We start from the raw sequence: 17656 nt of genomic DNA, 5'->3' as shown, positions 1-17656 counted from the left end.
GTTCTTCATCCAAAAGTAAACACCAATGCCACCTCATTAGTCATTATATTAATAATATGGTATAAGAATTGCATTTTCCCTTTACATTTCTCACTTCACTGCTACTTTCAATATAAAGACGAAAGGAATTATAAGTAAAAGATCGTTTGTAGGTGTACCAAGTCCCTTAATACATATACTACATTTCATTCAAATGGATGATCGGCTAACTTGATTAATGTAAACCTGTTTCCTAAGCAGCTACAATATACTTTAAAGAATAGTGGATACATATGCCTTCCAACTTCCACATCAAAAACAATGAATTGGAAGAATGCATGATCAGCATAGATTAGTGTCCTTAGTCTGAACGGTAACTGCTCAGCCTCCCAATCTAGAGCTGTTTTCCGTTTTGCTTTGAAACTCGGTAGATTCTGGATGGAATCACCCTTTACAAGAACAAGGACTCCCAGATCTTAAAAAAGGGCACAAGGGCTCAGATTTGTAACATTTAGATTCTAGTTCCCTCACCATTAGTAGCTCCATACACTTACTGTCGAAATTGTGACTGGAAAGATGAAACCAGTGCCTTGAAAATGAACATGTTCTTCCTCGGTGAAAAACCACGTAAAAATGATCTATCCAAGATAGAGATCTTGTAGATTCGAGTCAGCTCCATTTAGCACGTTTTGATGAAGTTTTCTTATCTTTCTTGTTGCTCTTTTTCAAAAGCACAGACATATGGCTGGCAACATCGTGTGAAGAATGCATATCACCTTTCAGCCATAGAAGAGCCTCAGCGGCAGCAGATTTTTCTGATTGTTTCTTGTTGCTGCAAGGCTGGCCAACAAAATCCAAGCCATTAAAAATTGATGGTGGAACGGAATTGGTTGTTCTTCAGTTGCCTTGTTTTGTAAGTTGGCACTTCATGTCCAGCCCTGTTAAGTAATGTCTGAAGCTGGTTTTTAAAATTCTCAGCCTCTACTCCAGCACTACTTTTGGAGTTTGTTGCCTCTTTTACTTTGGGTGCAGGTGTGGCCCGGCGACCAAATATGAATCTGCCATCACAGTGGTCCTCAGATATCACCAATCTAACAGCTGAAAGAAGCTCGTCATGCGATTCAGAAGCTGGCAAAACATGCAAAGCATAAAGTAAATTATAAGTATGTCATGGACTTGGAGAGACTGAAAATTGAATGAAGAATAAGTCTTTACACAAATGAATAATGGCTGGAAGAATTTGAGATGTACGGGAATAAAATAAAAACTATGATCAAATGGATTGAACATACTTTTTTCTGTATCAGTTCCTCCAGCTCCCCCTTCAACCGCAAGTAAGTGTTAGCTAATTCAGGTTTCATGAAAAATTCCAAATAACCTCCCAACATTTTTAGGTGACCATCCTGTCAAAAGAATCATATGCTCACCACAAATTGCCCATATCAACAGGAAAACTGAGTACAAACTAAAGGGAGCACAATTGTAAGGAAGCACATACGCCTCCTGCTTGTGTATGTGTGTGTCACTCAGGCATGTTTTTTTAATGAAAATACCATTAGTAGAATTAGAAAATGGATTCTGCAGATGTTGGAGCAGTACAATACATACACTGACGCATATGGATGTACCAAAGTAAACACTGACACACATGAAAAGAGGGGGAAAAAGAAGAGTGAAAATTGGAAACGGAAGTAGAATTAGCATAAACAAGAGATTACCACAACAGATGATACTCCAGGAAACAAACCCGAAACTTCTTTTTTTTTTCGTCACGTTTTCGCTCATCAATTGTTTGATCTGCCGCTAACACCACAATATTCGTCCTTTTGGGGTTAATGCTCGCAATGGTGAATCGATCATTCGATCTCTTTTTCCCTTTCCTTTTGTTGTGAGAACGGAATGAATGACTGCTCGGACAAGATGCTCCTCATGACTCCATCTACTGTAGGTCTCAGAATTGTGATCAACCAACCCAATATCTTTAAGCAAGTAACAGAATTGCTTTCGAAGGGAGTCAATGGCCCTAAGTGTTTGAGAAGAAAGAAAATTTTGCCAACAGTACTCGTAGCCAGCTTGCTGAGCTTCAGCCTCTTTCCAACCCTCATAAGCTCGGACAAGTGCAAGATGATCACTATAGTCACGAGCAGAAAACTGGGCCTTAGCAGACTCTGCAAGCTGTATGAAACATGCATATAAAACAACTAAATACAAAGTTAAGCCTTTTCTGCCTCACACATAGCATATTGATTATTTTAATCCTACTTGATAAATTAGTGATAATATTTGAGCGCTAAAAAGGAATCAATAGAAGCCATTTTTCTCAACATTAATATGCTCTACCAGAGAGCATGCTTGATACTTGATAGGTCCAACATACTTAATCAGATGATATTGTTAAACTTTAGTTCCAATATTAATATTCCAAAAAACAAGTGATGTCATCACATGATAACATAAAAAATGATAAATCCACTATTTTTCTAGCAAGATTTACATCCAATGTCAAGGGAAAACGATAGTCATGGTGACTTACATCCTTCTTGTCAGCCGGCATCAGAAATGGATCCCTTACACTAAGACCAGCAACAACAGTCATTATGGGATCCAAACAGTTGAAGATAGCGCCCAGAATGAGCATTTTGCTGAGTTTGGGCTCCACAGGAAGAATTGACAACTAGCGCCCTGGAAAGTAACAAATCAATATGACAATATCAGCAGTTGGAAGAAGAGCTTGGATAAACCCATGACAGGAGAAACTTTGTTGGAAGAATAAATGGGAAGGGAAGTTGAGAGCAAGAAACAATAAAGTACTAGTTCTTCTACCTGGTTCTTCAGATACTAAACAGCATTTTGAACCTGCAGAATCAAATGAATTGATAATACAATTAATTAAATAAAATAAAACTTATATAAGTTGAACATGTATTAAAATTTAGTGTATACAAGTCACTGGTAACGAAGTTAATTAACAACCATCGTATTTCAGCACAAGTTCCAAAAATATGCACAATGAAATTTTACCGATAGCGGCTCTGGTGGCTGGAGAGCTCTAGCTAAGAATTCAGATATGCTTCCAAGTTGTAAACTTTTGATTTGCAAACATAAGGACTGCAAAGGTGTTCTCAAAAGTTCTGGCAATTGATAATCAGCAAAAGCATCATAAACACATCTGGGATATAGATGGTAGCATTCACCAGGTTGAACACGACCAGCCCTTCCTCTCCTCTAAAGAAAAGAAATTGAAACCTTTTAAGAAACCAAAATAATCAAATCCATATACTTCATAATAAGTAGTAGTTTGGAAAGTATCAAACATTGTGAATCTATATACATCTGTATACTAGCTAAACTATACAAGAATGTCTGTGCATGTGACAGCAACAATTCCATCTGTTCCAATTGACACATTATTTACAATCTAAAATTATTAGATTTTTGTTGTAAAGAAAATACAGCTGATCCTGATCCCATTACCTGATGAAAAACCAAAATTTCAGGAAAAAACTACGGATCAACGGTTTTTCTAACATTGTTCTCAATTTTTCTAGGTCATCCTTAACCAGTTTAATTTGACAATGTTCAACCTCAAAGGGGTAAATAATCAATATCCACAAAATTAAATAAACAATAAAAAAAAAATACCTGCCGGGCAGCAGCTTTTGATATCCAAGATGGAAGTAAACAAGGAGTGTTGTTTAGTGCATCATATGATGTCTCTTTAGCTTTACCACAATCAACCACAAAGACAACATCATCGATGGTAATACTAGTCTCAGCCATGTTAGTTGCCAGAACAATTTTCCTCACCCCACCTTCAGGGTTTTCAAATATCAACCTCTGCAGAAGAAAAGAAAAAACAGGAAAGCAAACAAAATTTATAAGAAAATACATTGCTATGCGTAAATATGACTAGAAATATAAGGTGAGACACAGATGTTATTCAGTTAATCGCTTCAATATGACAAGAAATCCAACACTCCCCCATCTTCCGCAGCAAAATAAATGCAAGCGTAACAAAGTAAGTCCCTTAGATACGCAACTGCAGCAGTAAATGGATGAGATTAAATTCATGCTCTACAAGACTCTTGATTCCAAGTTGCATTTTAAAATATCTCCCCTTCTACAATCAAATAATCTTGAAAAAAAAAATTGTTCCCCGAAGCCAGTAAAAAAAACCCATTTTTAATACCATATTTACCCTCAATAAGCTTAAGAGGGGAACTATATAGCACTTTGATATCTTGAATTAAATCGCAAACTAGAATGTGGCAACTGTTTTTGCTGGCTTCTTTCCAGCCTATTACTATGAACATTACCTGCTCAGTGCTGGCCATGGATCCATGACATGCAAGAAGCAAGACACGGCTGGGATCTCCTAACAAAGGATGAGTTTGGAGCTTATCCTTCAAGGAGTTTATGTCATCCCACCCAGTCATAAAAACCAAAACAGCACCTGGCCTTTCATTCTTGACAATGTGAGAAAGCACATGTTCAATAAGGTTAAAACCAAGTGAGTCAGGGCACCAGCAGGACAATGACTCCCGAGTGCGTAGACTATATCTGTGGAAGTCTGCAACTTCTAGCGCATCCTATACAAACTCATAGAGAAATGAACAGAATTAGACCCAAAAAGAATAGCTATAAAAGCAACAATGTTACGGCAAGTTACGCACCTCAACAGCAGAAGCAATTTGGCTCTTTCTTTTCCGGAAAGCTAAAGCTTGTTTCTGCATTTTCCATGTTTTTTCTTGACCATAGTCATCAATTTGATTATAACGATTCAACCGATATCCAGTCACTTCCAGAATATCCTCCAGAAAACTTGCTCGGACTGGATATGTAAAACCCTATAATTTCACAGGCCATAAGATCAAAAGGAGAAGGGTATTTTTAAAGACAACTATAAGCAAAATGAGAAATCTATGCATGACACTTCGTGAAATATTTAACAAGCAACTACTACTGAGACCTGACTGAAAAAAGAGCTGTCTTTATTTTATAAAAGAAATTTTTTAGAGAAAGTGAATATGGTATAAGCTGTTTGTGTCTAGAGCTTACAGGAATGTGCATAGTTGGAGCACCATCAAAGTAGGAAGAGAAAAGCTCAGCATTTAAGGTTGCACTCATCAAAATTAATCTCAAATCAGGACGGCGAGGAAGAAGCTCCTTCAGGACAATCAAAAAAAAATCTGACAAAAGTGAAAACCAGTGGTAAGTAAACTTGTATCGCAATCAACAACACTGGAATACACGTTATATATGACTACCTTCATTCATTCCACGTTCATGAATTTCATCAACAACAACATGAGTTACACCATTTAAAGTCCTATCCACTAGTAGTCTCCTCAATAATACACCTGTGGTACAAAAAAGAAGAGGAGTATCCCTTCCTTTCATACCCTCCAACCGAACTTTGTAGCCAACCTTCAGAAGGACAAATTAGATAATATAAGCTAATAAGTAGTCATAAGTATAACAGATACTTCAAGAACCAGAAAGCCCAAAAGTTTCACAAACTAACAGATTCTCCCAATTTCTCCCCACGTTCTGCTGCAACTCTTTCAGAAACAGACATAGCAGATATTCTTCTAGGCTGAGTACAAATTATGTTACATCCAGCACCACGTCCAGCTTCAGTCTCAGATTCTAGTATGTACTGGGGAAGTTGTGTGGTCTTACCACAACCAGTTTCACCTGAGACAACAATGACCTGCAAATTTTCATTAATAACACCAATTAATATAAACTATCATTCAATAAAAGCATATCAGGATTCATAGTCTCAGCAATAAATGGTCCTACATAAGAAAAAAAATTTGCAACATATGTCACGAATTCTGAATTATAGCTTGCTAAGAAATTATAACTTGTGCCAATTTGATAACTAACCTCTATAACATTTAAAAAAAAAACATTATTCAGAGTATTTTATTGTGGTAAATTTTGCTGATCAGATTGAATATCATCCATTCATGATCTGATTGATAGCACCTTATACAACTAAATTAGTCTCTATTATGTATGTTGTCCAGAAATGTATGTTCCAGTGTCTATGCCTCTCCAAACGTGTCACAGTCATACAATCGATCACGGATAGCTGCATTCTTACAAGTCATTACTCACTTCACATCCCTTAACTAAATTTGTAACTGTGGTTCCAGTGCTAACAAAGCATGAATCTCAGAAAGAATTGTAATATGACAGTGACAGCATTACATAACACATGGGACACATTTTTCCCTTTTCACCTGATTATCTGAAATGACTTTCAAAAATGCATCTTTCTCTTTGAATGCAGGAAGACTTCTACGAAATTCGAGCATCCTTTGCCCTTCAGGAGACCCCTACGGATAAACCAGCATCTGTTATAAATTTCTAAAAGCTAAATTTGTACAAGGACATTTATACACACAAATTTTCACAGATAGAGAAGATCAACAAACATCTCAAATTATAAGTCAACAAGCTCAGAAACCACATAACATGAATCAAAACTCACAAACATCTAGAATATTCAACTATTGCTCATGACACTCCAGTCAAAAGAACTACAATGAAACAAACAACTTTTTAAATTTGTTAATATACGAACTATTACTCATTAAAAGTGTATTCAAACATAACAGATATAACTATTACAATAACGATCAGGGCTAGACCAATAAGGTCGTTAATTGTACCTAGATTTCATAAAGTTCCACTCACAATACGAATGAGACTTGAATTGAACCAGCAATAAAAATGTTTTTATTGCCGGAACCCAAAAACCACAAATTAAATACTGGTTGATATTCAAAAAAGAATGCACAACACTCTTTAAATGCCAACTAAGAATATAATGGAAAATAAGATGCAATTTAGATAGGGTTAATAAACCTGCCAATCTTCTTGCTTAATACGCAGTTCCAAACTTCTCCGCTGAAGGATTTTCTCCTTGACAACAGAATTATGGATCCTAGGCACTGGCTTCTCATAAATCCCGTCATTGGTGCGAATACTTCCAGAATCACTTGATCTATGCAAAGAATCATAAAAAAAAAACCTAGCCTTTTTGTAGGCTTTTGTGAAAGATGGGCGCGGAGATGAGTATCTACTTCTCTATGAACACCAAAAGGTAAGATTACCTGCAAGAGCACAGAAAAATCAGTCAATCAGAGCATGAACATGCAAGAGGATAAAGGATTTACCAAACATCACAATTTTTAAAGTGTTCAAACAATTAATAAGGCTGGTGTTTGTTAATAACTCTTAGTGCAGAAACAAAAGGAAATGAACAGAAAACATCAATGCAATGTGATACCTCTCTTTGTGGACGCTTATCATCCAAATCAGGGCGGTAATTTGGCAGAGGTGCTTTACTAAAGACAACAACTCTTGCATATTGTCGGCTGCCCAGGGTAATTTTGTTCAGAATTTAACAAACAGAATTGAGAAAACCTATAAATAATGATAACATTAAGGTTGATATGGTAGCCACTATTTTATACTTGCTAATTTTGACCTGTAAATGATATAAATTTCTTAAGAGTATCCTTCCCTCTTGCTTATCTTATTTTTTTAATAATTATTCTTTTGTCTCTTAATTCTTATGTTATTTTAAGGCTTAATAAATTAGACCCAAACATGATTTATTGAAAATTTGTCACCTATGATAAAAAAATTTAAAATTTAGTTGCACACTGATTTAAAATGAACCATCAAGGATATAAATATATTTTCTCTTTTTTTTTTTAAGTAACTGATTATGTATTGAAAACTGCTAACATGTTGTTCTCAAGTGCACTCTTATTTTCTCAAAATTATCACTCTCATACCTGTGGATAAACTTCATGGATGTTAGTTAAAAAAAAGAAGTCTTATATTACATCTCTAGAATATGAACTATTTTAATATAGTTAATCTTTTTTTTTTTTTAAGATAATTCGATCAAAGTTAAATACATGTAATCATATAAAGTTACAAAGTACACATCAATCATAAAATAAAGTAAAACAATTATTACACTAAGATATTACTCCAATTTTTGAAAACCAATATGCACCTTCTCCTACTACTTCAATGCCTAGAGTATTTTCTGATCACTTTCAATTTTAGACAACCAACATAGTAAAAGTCATCCTGTGTTAGTTTCAAATTCATAAAACAATTATGAATAAACTTATTTTTCAAGACCAGTTTACTTGAATATTCTAGAGCTTTATATTTAGAATATAATTATCTAAAATTATCTATTGTTGGTTCAATAATCAGATGTAAAATTTCTTTACTGCAAAAAAAAGAACAAACAAAGAGGATAAAATGAAGTCCAATATAGTAAAGTAATATTTAGCTCATTCACTAGATAAATGAATTCAAAATAAGAAAGCACTAACGGATAAATAAATTTAGTTATATAATTCAGTGGGAGTAACAAATCCGTGACCCTTTTAAAAAGTTATCTTTTAAAAGTTAATTTTTATAAGTTACTTTTAAAAATTAATTTTTAGGCAACGAATTCTTTACTCCCACCTCTATATGGGACTATAAAAATATCATTAACTATAAAAAAATATTTACAAATAGAACCCCATTTTTTTATTTTTGACTACCCCTTCATATTTTTAGTTTTTTAAAATTCTCCCTTCTCTTTTAACCATTCTTTTGAAGAAGAGAATCTCTGCTAGGGTTCCTCCTACACTAAGCATCATCACAATTGGCTCTGCCAAAAAATCTTTCCTTTGATGTCCTCATGTCAGCTACTACCCTCCCGCCGCACTACACTTTCAATTCGATCTGTGTTCTTGTTCTTCGCTATCGCGTTAATCTGCTAGGTTTCTCGAGTATCGTGGCGGATTCTATAATCTACGGAAGGGTTTGTTGGGATTTTGGACCCATGTGCTAGCTGGTAGCTAAGTCTGAGTGGCAGGTCATTGCCGTTGCTGCTGAACCCTGAATGCTATTCAACCTTCGGTACACATCAACCTCAGCGATCCGTATATCTCCTTTCAATTACAACAAAAAATTCTACTTCGTTCTAAGCACTTCACTCTTCAGGTACGAGTTTCTTAATCCCCCCCCCCAATTTGTGTTATTCTGCAACCTTTTTCCACATCTCTTATCAATTTGTGGTTTTATCGGAGTTTATTGTTCTCCCAGATTGGATTCCGCTTTGCTTATGTAGTTCCCAATCGCATGCACTTATTTGCAGGCTGAACCCTCTCCTTTCAATTTTAGGGATTATAGTGTATCATCTTTTCTGATTAAACTTTGCTGATTGTTAGTTTCTTGCTCTCTTTTATCTGAGAGAACAAAATTGCCGTTACTCCTGTGCTTGTTCATAGGATTTGTTTCCATGGCCTTCGCTTTTAGCTTTGGGTTTTCGTATCCGTGAATTTAGTTATATTTGAACATACTGTCATCTAGACCAGATTGTTGTATGGATTTTGGGTATCAATCAATCATTTGGCTAGTGCAACTTTGATCTTGTTGATTTTAGGGTAAAAAATATGTGGGATTGGGTTTTTGATTTTTAGGTACTATTATATGTTTAAACCATTTCAGATATGCAAAGGCTTGTTTGTGAAAAGGTGTGGAAATGTCATTCACTTGTTCAATAATAAAGAGAAGTGATATCTTGTATGGCAAATTGTGATTGAAATAATGTAATGTCTATTAGGTGAATTAGGTTTGAAATTATATTGCATATTAGCTATCTCATAAAAAATATGGCCTTTGTTTTCTTCGTTATGTCATTAATTTACATAGCTGCTGCTGCTGTTTTTGTTGTTTTAATATTGCATTAGACTTACCTGATGCTGATCTCAAATCACTAGATTTTCTTTCCCTGTGCTTATGCAGCAGGCACTGTGATAGAATAAAACCAAACTTTTGAATATCAGTGTGGTTGGTTTACACCTTCATCTTATCTATGACAGCTTTGTTAGAAATTAGAATTGGTTTTGATTTAGTATTTTCTTCTGATTTAATATCCATATAGTATTATGGTAATGAGATTTCTTGCTCCAGCCCTTTTTCCGTGTAACATGAGGTGAGTTGGAGATGGCAGACTTACCAGGATATTTGCGTTCTTGCCTGAGCACGGGATAACTTGCCTTTTTGGCAATCTTAGTCTCTGGGGGAATTGTCTTGCAAATTTTGGTCTGTGTTCTTCTCATTGTTAATAAATGCATCACATCTTATTGGTAACGAAGTAATTGTTGCTTACCTAGTTGCATCTGTGTTATGTGACAGGCATGTGCTTTGTATAATAATTGGTGGCCGATGCTAAGTGGTGAGATAAAGCATCTCTGTATTTATTTCTTGAAGATTTAAGGGAATGAGATGTTAATGTGACCGAACATTCCTGGTTTGTTATTACATTTGGTGTTTTGTTTTCTTGCAACTATAACATATGTGCTTCTCCCAATGCCTCTGCGGTTCTTTGCGGGGTCTAATGGTTCTTCTATATTTTCTGAATCTCATAGCAGGTAAACTGTTATTATTCAAGCATTAATTGAAAAATAATTTAATAAGAAAAAAGATAAGATTGTATACCGAGCCAAGGTTATTAATCATTCAACTTTTTGTTTTGTGGTCTGATGAATGATGGAGCAGCCGGGTGAATTTAGCCAAGTTCTTGACTAGATTCTCAACTATTGAAAGCATTACCATTCCAAGCATTCTAAAGCATTCTGGTGTTATTGGTTGGGGAGCCTTTGCAATGGAGCTTTCATCTTTCTTCGTGTTTGTATTAGCCATATTGTGTTTCATGGGGATGAGTGATGAAGATGACTATTACAGTATGATATGAGATGGAAATCTACTAGACATAATTTCATGTGTAAAAATGGATTTATTCTTTGTGCGCGCTATTGGTTCTCTTGCTTTTTTAAAATTCATGTTAATTTTTGCTAAATTTCATGAGTTAATACTCACTTAAAATTTATCTCCTTCATTACTGATTGCAAGGGAAAGGGCAAGTCCTAAGGCCTGCTTATATCATATAATTCTTCTAAATTAATGGAATCCATTCAACTAAACTATACATAACATTTACCTAGGCAGAATCTCTGTCAAAGTGTCAATGATTACTTAACAACAATATAACTTTGCTTATCTTTTATAAAGGAATGAATATTGTCACTTTCATTTTTAATACATTCATGTAAAAAGTACAATGAAAAGAAAGCATATACAAACCAATGTAACTTGCTTTATCATAAATCTTTATATTTAAGTAAGACAACATAGATATAGGAATACAATGAAAATACTTTTCTAAATGCCCAACTCCTATATATTCTGATCTAAGCTACTGTTGATCTATTGTACAAAAAAGTGCAAGTAGGGGGCCAAAATACTTGCCATTAGAAGAGTCAATGACCAACTCCTACTTTAACTGTTGGGTAGCTAAAGAATTATTATATTAACAAACATCCCCAACAAGTGGCGGAAAAAACCAAATTCTTGAGTATTTTAAGAGGATCTAAGTCAAGGATCAACTTCATAATTGCACAAGTTGTCAGCTGGAAGCTCTTGAATGGTATTAATTTTTTCTAGTATTATTTACATGGATGAATCAAGAGGCCAGACTCAATGTACTTCTAATGAAAATCCTGTAAGATGTTATCTTTTTGGGAACAAAAATTCTCGAAATGCACTGTCTCCTTGATTAGTGGATAAGTAATTGATAATCAATTCTATGATGGTAGCATCTACTGAAAAGCCTTTGTCTATCATTATTTGAAGGTATTTCATGGACCTTAAAGAATCATTTTTAATTAGTAACCCTTGGACAAAGACATTGTAAGTGGAGTAGTTTGGCGGGCAGCCATTCTCTTCCATGTTCGTAAGTAAGTCTTCAGCTTCATCTATTAAACCTTGTTTACAGAGACCTTTAACCATAATGTTATAAGTATACAAATGAATTTACAGACCTTTAGCACGCAAAGAAGAAAAAAGTTTTCACGCCCCATTTACTTCTCCAGTGGCCCACATTCCATCAAGCATAATATTATAAATCACAATGTTAAGATCCAAACCACTCTTCTCCATTAATTCAAACAACGATGTTGCCTCGAAAAGAAGCTGGCATTTACATAGACCATCCAATATAACAGCACAAGTCTGGAGATTGGGCATCTGGCCATGTTTGTACTAAAAAAGAGTTCTTTTGCAGCCAATGGTCGACCAACTCGACAAAACCCACCGATAAGAGTGGTCCAAGTGACAACATCAGGAACGAATCCAGCATTGACCATTTCATTCAAAAGATGCATAACCTTATTTATGTTTTTAATCACACACTATCCATGTATAAGTTAAGTGTAAGTTACAATGTCAGGTAAATAGCCCCTAGTGACCATCAAGTTAAATACTTTCATGGCAAGTCTATTAATATTAGAGTCTATTAATATTAATTCATTTCTTCTGTTGATGTAGCAAGTCTCTAGGTGTGTTATGTCTTACCATTTTCACTTTCTTTAGTAATCAGAAAATACGGTAAGGATGTATATATCTCATTAGAATGGCTTCTTACAAGAGGAAAGGAGAACTATTTTCGGAATCTACTTCTGAGTCAACTCTTGTAAAACTGGGCTAGGGTTACCAGTGATATTTGGTGTTGCCCTTTTTATTGATGAGGGGGTTGTCTACCCCTTTGATTGCTGCTGTGGGAATAGCAGGTCGGTACTCATGCAGAAACTTTAGATCAGTATTCTGCTGTAGTGATGTCATCCACTTGGATATGACAAGACTTTATTGAAAAAGCACCGGGAAGGTTTTTTCTATTGTCAGCCCTTCGATTGAATAGTTTTAGCAGTTGTGAATTGTGGACCCCTTGAGTGTGCTGACTGCCTCTTAGTTGCTGTTGTTCTCGGTTGGGTTTCTGAGTTCTGGACCCCTTGTTAATAGTTGCGTGGTAAGTTCTTTCTTTTTGCCGGCATGCTGTTTATAAAATTGAAAAAGGAACGGTAAACTTAACATTCATATATAGAGAACTCATCTATTTAGACTCAGGATTCATCTAAAGTGGGTTTTTAAATATTAAATAAATTACCATTTGTATTCATTAGAATTTAGAACGCTGACAAATATACTCACAAAAAATGAAAGTGGCTTTGTACCCATAAAAAGATAGATTTTTACTAAATTCCCAACTGCCCTCTATTCCTCAGCATCATCCCTTGGCCTAGCGATTCGACCCACCATTCTCCCTTCTCGATGTTTCCGCCTCTTCCTCATCAGCCTCGCTCTCCTCATCATCGTCAACATCAACAACCCCATCCTTATTAGGGTTTTTTGAATCTTTCAAATTCCCCAACCTTCCTCTGGTCCCATCTCTGCGGGTGCTGGAAGCATTGGTCTGTCTGAGATAAAAATGCCATCGTCGTGGTAGCCATTGCCGTTACCGTTTTCTGCTACATGCACCGGTTCGAAGGAAAACTGGGAGTAGCTTGGATCTGGATCGGAACCCGAAGATGTTCGGCGATGCAGCTGGAGGAGTGTGGTCGACGGTAGGTACATCTCCACCGGAGAAGCTGGAGTAGCCGCCGTAGCCGGAGAAGTTGTCTTCGTCGGTTTGGTTTTGGTGGTGATTGGAGTCGACACTGAAGGTATCAAAGGCAGACATGTCTTCTATCTCTATGCTGTTTTTGTTCTCTCTCTTCTATATAAAGATGGGTGCTTCGTTTGCTTAGCTTAATTGAATAATTGTATTCAGAGAAAGATGAAGAGGATTGTTTGAGAATTATTAGAATCAATTTAGATCAATTAGTATCGTCTATATTTACATAGTATATATGTACATTAATTGTAGGATTCTATGTCTTTATTACTTTGATTCATTTAGCACCTATAAATACCCCTTGTATATTGTACCTTTGCACACAACTCAATAATACACTTTTCATATTATTCTCTCAGTCTCTTGTTTCTAACATGGTATCAAGAGCTTAGGTCTTTTTTTTTAATGAATATTAGTTCATAGCCCCTTTGTTTTTCCTTTTTGGCAGTGTTCTTTGGCCTCTTTTTTCGTTCTCTTTTCGACGCTTTGGTTCGTCACCCCGTAACCATCTTGTTCGTCTTATCGCCGTGATTCCAACGCAACGAGAACCGCCGCCATCCGCCGCCAGACGCGCCTCCACGCGCCGCCGAAAGACGCTGCTACGACCAGGTTGATCTTCATTCCAGATTCCACCCGTGCCTCTTTGCTCGCAAATTTCGATTTGTTTCCGATGCTTTGGTTCGTTACCTCCGGCATCATCGTGTTCTTCTCTCCGTCAACTTTCCAACGCCACCAAGATCGCCGCCAGAAGCCCCCGGACGCGCCGCCACTCGCCGCTGGAAGTTCGCTGTCCACCTCCATTGTTCCTCCTCCAGAAGCTTCAGCAGCCGTTAGATCTCAGCGCTGATCGGACATTCCTCCCACTGCCACGTGTCGGCCGAAGCTTCTTGTTTGACCCGCGCGACCCGGACCGACTTGACTTTGACCCGCGTCCAGCTCCTGCCAGCGTGTCTCTCCTGCTCCTCTCCGGTGCTGCCACGTGTCTTCACTTCTCTGACGTGGCGCTGACGTCACTACTAACGTGGCACTGACGTGGCGGACAAGTGGGTCCCTCCCTAAGGTTTTTGGTGAGCTCTTTCCGATTCTGCACTCCGATTTCTCATTTTCTGCTCCGAAATTTCCGTTTTCTCTCCTCTCTTTGATCTTTGTGACTGCTACCATGAAAAAGTCAGATGTTTTTGCTGCCACCGACAGAAAGGGTAAATTCTGTCGAAACTGTAACCGTTCTGGGCATCTCTTCCCCGACTGTCCTTCTGTTGAATGTCGCACATACCACCAGAAAGGTCATCTTAGCTACCATTGTTCACAGCTGTTCTGCCGTTACTGCAAGCTCTCGGACATTTAATTACTGCCTGTCCTACTTGCCCACCACGTCCTAGTCCACTCAACTCGTCTCATGTCTCTCTTTCTGATATTGCATCTCTTCTTCAGCATCTTCTCTCTGTTTCTGGTAATACTCCTGCTGCTTTTTCCACCTCTCCAGGTAATTCTAAATGGTACTTTGACTCGGGTTGTTTTAATCACATGTCTTCGTTGCGTAATATTTTCTCGTCCATGTCTACCACTACAAATGGACCGTCTGTTAGTACTGCAAATGGCTCCTCTTGCACGCAACACACAAGGGTTCTATATTCCAGTCGACTCTTAATCTTCCTGATACTTATTATATTCCCAAATTAAAATTCAATCTTATTTCTGTTGGTCAAATTGTTGATCTGAATTTTGAAGTCACTTTTTCTGTTTCTGGTTGTCGTGTACAGGATCCTCGGACGGAACAAATCATCGGGACTGGACGTAAGTCGGAAGGTTGTTTGAACTCGAGAATCTTCATATTCCTCCTGTACCAAATCTCTGTGCTGCTTCTTCTCCTCTACCCTCCACTTATGGCATCAGCGTCTTGCCCACACCTCCCTAGGAAAACTGCGTCCTCTTGTCTCTCAGGGTGTTTTAGGTCAGGTTCCAAATGAATCTTTTGATTGCATTTCTTGACAAACTGCCAAACAACCCGCTTTATCTTTTCACAATAATTCATCTCTTGCTTGCTCTCCTTTTGATCTCATTCACTCTGATGTTTGGGCCCCGCTCCCACTGCCTCTATGGGCGGAACTCGATACTTTGTCGTTTTCATTGATGATTATTCCTGTTTTACTTGGGTTTATTGATGACTAATCGCCATGAGTTACCTCAGATCTATATCAACTTTGCTACTATGATTAAAACTCGGTTTCCAAGGTCATTAAGGTTTTTCGACGTGATAATGCTATGGAATACCGTGATTCCAAACTCTTAGCCTTTCTTGCAGACAGGGTACTTTGTCTGAGTTTCTTGTCCTAGTATATCTCAACAAAATGGTAGAGCTGAACGCAAACACTGTCACATTCTTGACTCCGTCCGTGCAATGCTCCTTTCTTCGTGTCCTGAGCGTACTTGGGGTGAACCTGTTCTTACTGCTGTTCATGTTCTCAATAGACTCCCTTCTTCTGTTCTTGGTAATGTTACTTCCTTTGAGCGTCTTTATCATACCTCTCCAGATTATAGTTCTCTTCGAGTTTTCGGTTGTGTATGTTTTGTCGTTCTTCAGCCTCATGAACATAGTAAACTTGAACATCGGGCTCGTATGTGTTGTTTTCTTGGTTATGACACTGAACACAAGGGTTATCGTTGTTGGGATCCTCTCTCTAAACGTATTCGTATATCTCGTCATGTTGTCTTCTGGGAGCACCACATGTTTTCTCGATTCTCATCCTTTGAGTCGATTCCTACTACTCAGTCACCTTTGTTACTAACCCCAATGTTGATCTTTTTCTAGTGATGATTCTACATGTTCTATCTCCAGTGACCCTCCACAGCCTCCTGTTCCTCCGCTTCTCCATCTCCTGATGATTCTAGACCGGACGATGATCCTGCTCCTACCGTCATGCCTCCTCCTCCCGCTCGTTCTTCTAGGTAAGGATTCTACCTCCTCATCTTCTTGATTACCATTGCTTTTCTACTATTCTTCATCAACATGAACCTAAGACATTCAGAGAAGCCTCCTCAAACCCAAATTGGCAACAAGCAATGTAAGAAGAATTACAGGCACTTGAAAAAGCACACACTTGGATCTGGTTGATCCTCCTTCTGATCAGGAAGTTGTGGCAGTAGATGGGTATACAAGATCAAGACTCGCTCTGATGGCTCTATTGACCGTTATAAGGCCCGCTTGGTTGCTCAAGGTTGTACGCAAGAGTATGGTATTGATTATGAAGATACTTTTGCCCTGTCGCTCGTCTTACGTCTGTTAGAGCTCTTCTTGCCATTGCCGCGGTTAAAAAATGGTCTCTCAGTCCAATGGATGTGAAGAATGCATTTCTTAATGGGGATTTGAAAAGACAGTCTATATGAAACCACCTCCGGGATATCCTTATCCTTCTAATAAGGTTTATCTTCTTCGCAAGGCACTTTATGACTTAAGCAAGCTCCTCGTGAATGGTTTGACAAGTTCAGCACTACCATATGCAGTCTTGGTTTACTTCTAGCCCTCATGAGAATGCGCTCTTCATTCGTAAAAGCGAACGTGGAGTTGTTCTTCTACTTTTGTATGTTGATGACATGATAATTATTGGGGATGATGTTGATGGTATCTCTGATCTCAAGGCCTCACTTCACCATACCTTTGAGATGAAGATCTTGATTCTCTAAGCTATTTTCTTGTCTCGAGGTCATCTCCACGATGATGGCATCTATCTCTCTCAGGCTAAGTATGCTTCAGATCTTCTTGCTCGCTGGATTACATATGCATGAGTCTCTCCTCTAGCTTTTCATTTCCCTATTCACTTTTGATATCGCTCTCTCGACATTAGTTGGCTCTCGTCACTTGACGTAGACCAGACATCGTTCGGTAACTTAGCCAGTTTTGTCAGCTCTCGTACTATCACTATGCGGCAATTCTACGCATCTTCGCTCATCAAAGGCACTCTCTTTATGGCCTTTATTTTTTGCCCATTCCTCTTTGTCTCTTCAGGCTTCTCGATGGTGGGCTGTGATCCCACTGATCGTCGTTCTACTACTCGTTACTGTTTTTCTTGCGACCTCTCATTTGGCGTGTAAGAAAAACGATGCTCCCACCAGAAGCAAACCGGTTCTACAGCA

General features: G+C 37.6%; 1 protein-coding gene and 2 pseudogenes across 1 annotated transcript; 1 reads left to right on the top strand and 2 right to left on the bottom strand.

Annotated features, from left to right (window-relative positions):
- Positions 1-16: 16 nt before the first annotated feature.
- On the bottom strand, positions 17-2661 carry LOC140173092 (DExH-box ATP-dependent RNA helicase DExH3-like). Its single transcript, XM_072231856.1, has 4 exons — positions 2513-2661; positions 1698-2154; positions 1272-1382; positions 17-1107 (listed from the first exon to the last, which is right to left on the bottom strand). Exons 1-2 carry the CDS (start codon positions 2615-2617, stop codon positions 1783-1785), a joined length of 477 nt encoding a protein of 158 aa, XP_072087957.1. The 5' UTR covers positions 2618-2661; the 3' UTR covers positions 17-1107; positions 1272-1382; positions 1698-1782.
- A 15-nt stretch (positions 2662-2676) lies between these two features.
- LOC114927225 (DExH-box ATP-dependent RNA helicase DExH3-like) lies at positions 2677-7396 on the bottom strand (annotated as a pseudogene).
- A 2591-nt stretch (positions 7397-9987) lies between these two features.
- On the top strand, positions 9988-10832 carry LOC114927229 (vacuolar protein sorting-associated protein 55 homolog; annotated as a pseudogene).
- The last annotated feature ends 6824 nt before the right edge of the window (positions 10833-17656 follow it).

The sequence above is a fragment of the Arachis hypogaea genome, unplaced genomic scaffold, assembly GCF_003086295.3.
Source record: "Arachis hypogaea cultivar Tifrunner unplaced genomic scaffold, arahy.Tifrunner.gnm2.J5K5 arahy.Tifrunner.gnm2.scaffold_66, whole genome shotgun sequence".
NCBI classification, from domain to species: Eukaryota; Viridiplantae; Streptophyta; class Magnoliopsida; order Fabales; family Fabaceae; genus Arachis; species Arachis hypogaea.
This window is presented reverse-complemented; position numbering and strand designations above follow the sequence as displayed.

Excerpts from the sequence above, each read along its gene's own strand:
- LOC140173092 (XM_072231856.1), bottom strand. The coding sequence starts at position 2,617 with ATGCTCATTCTGGGCGCTATCTTCAACTGTTTGGATCCCATAATGACT. Across the intron at positions 2,155-2,512 it reads TGCCGGCTGACAAGAAGGAT|CTTGCAGAGTCTGCTAAGGC; the intron begins GTAAGTCACCAT and ends TGTTTCATACAG.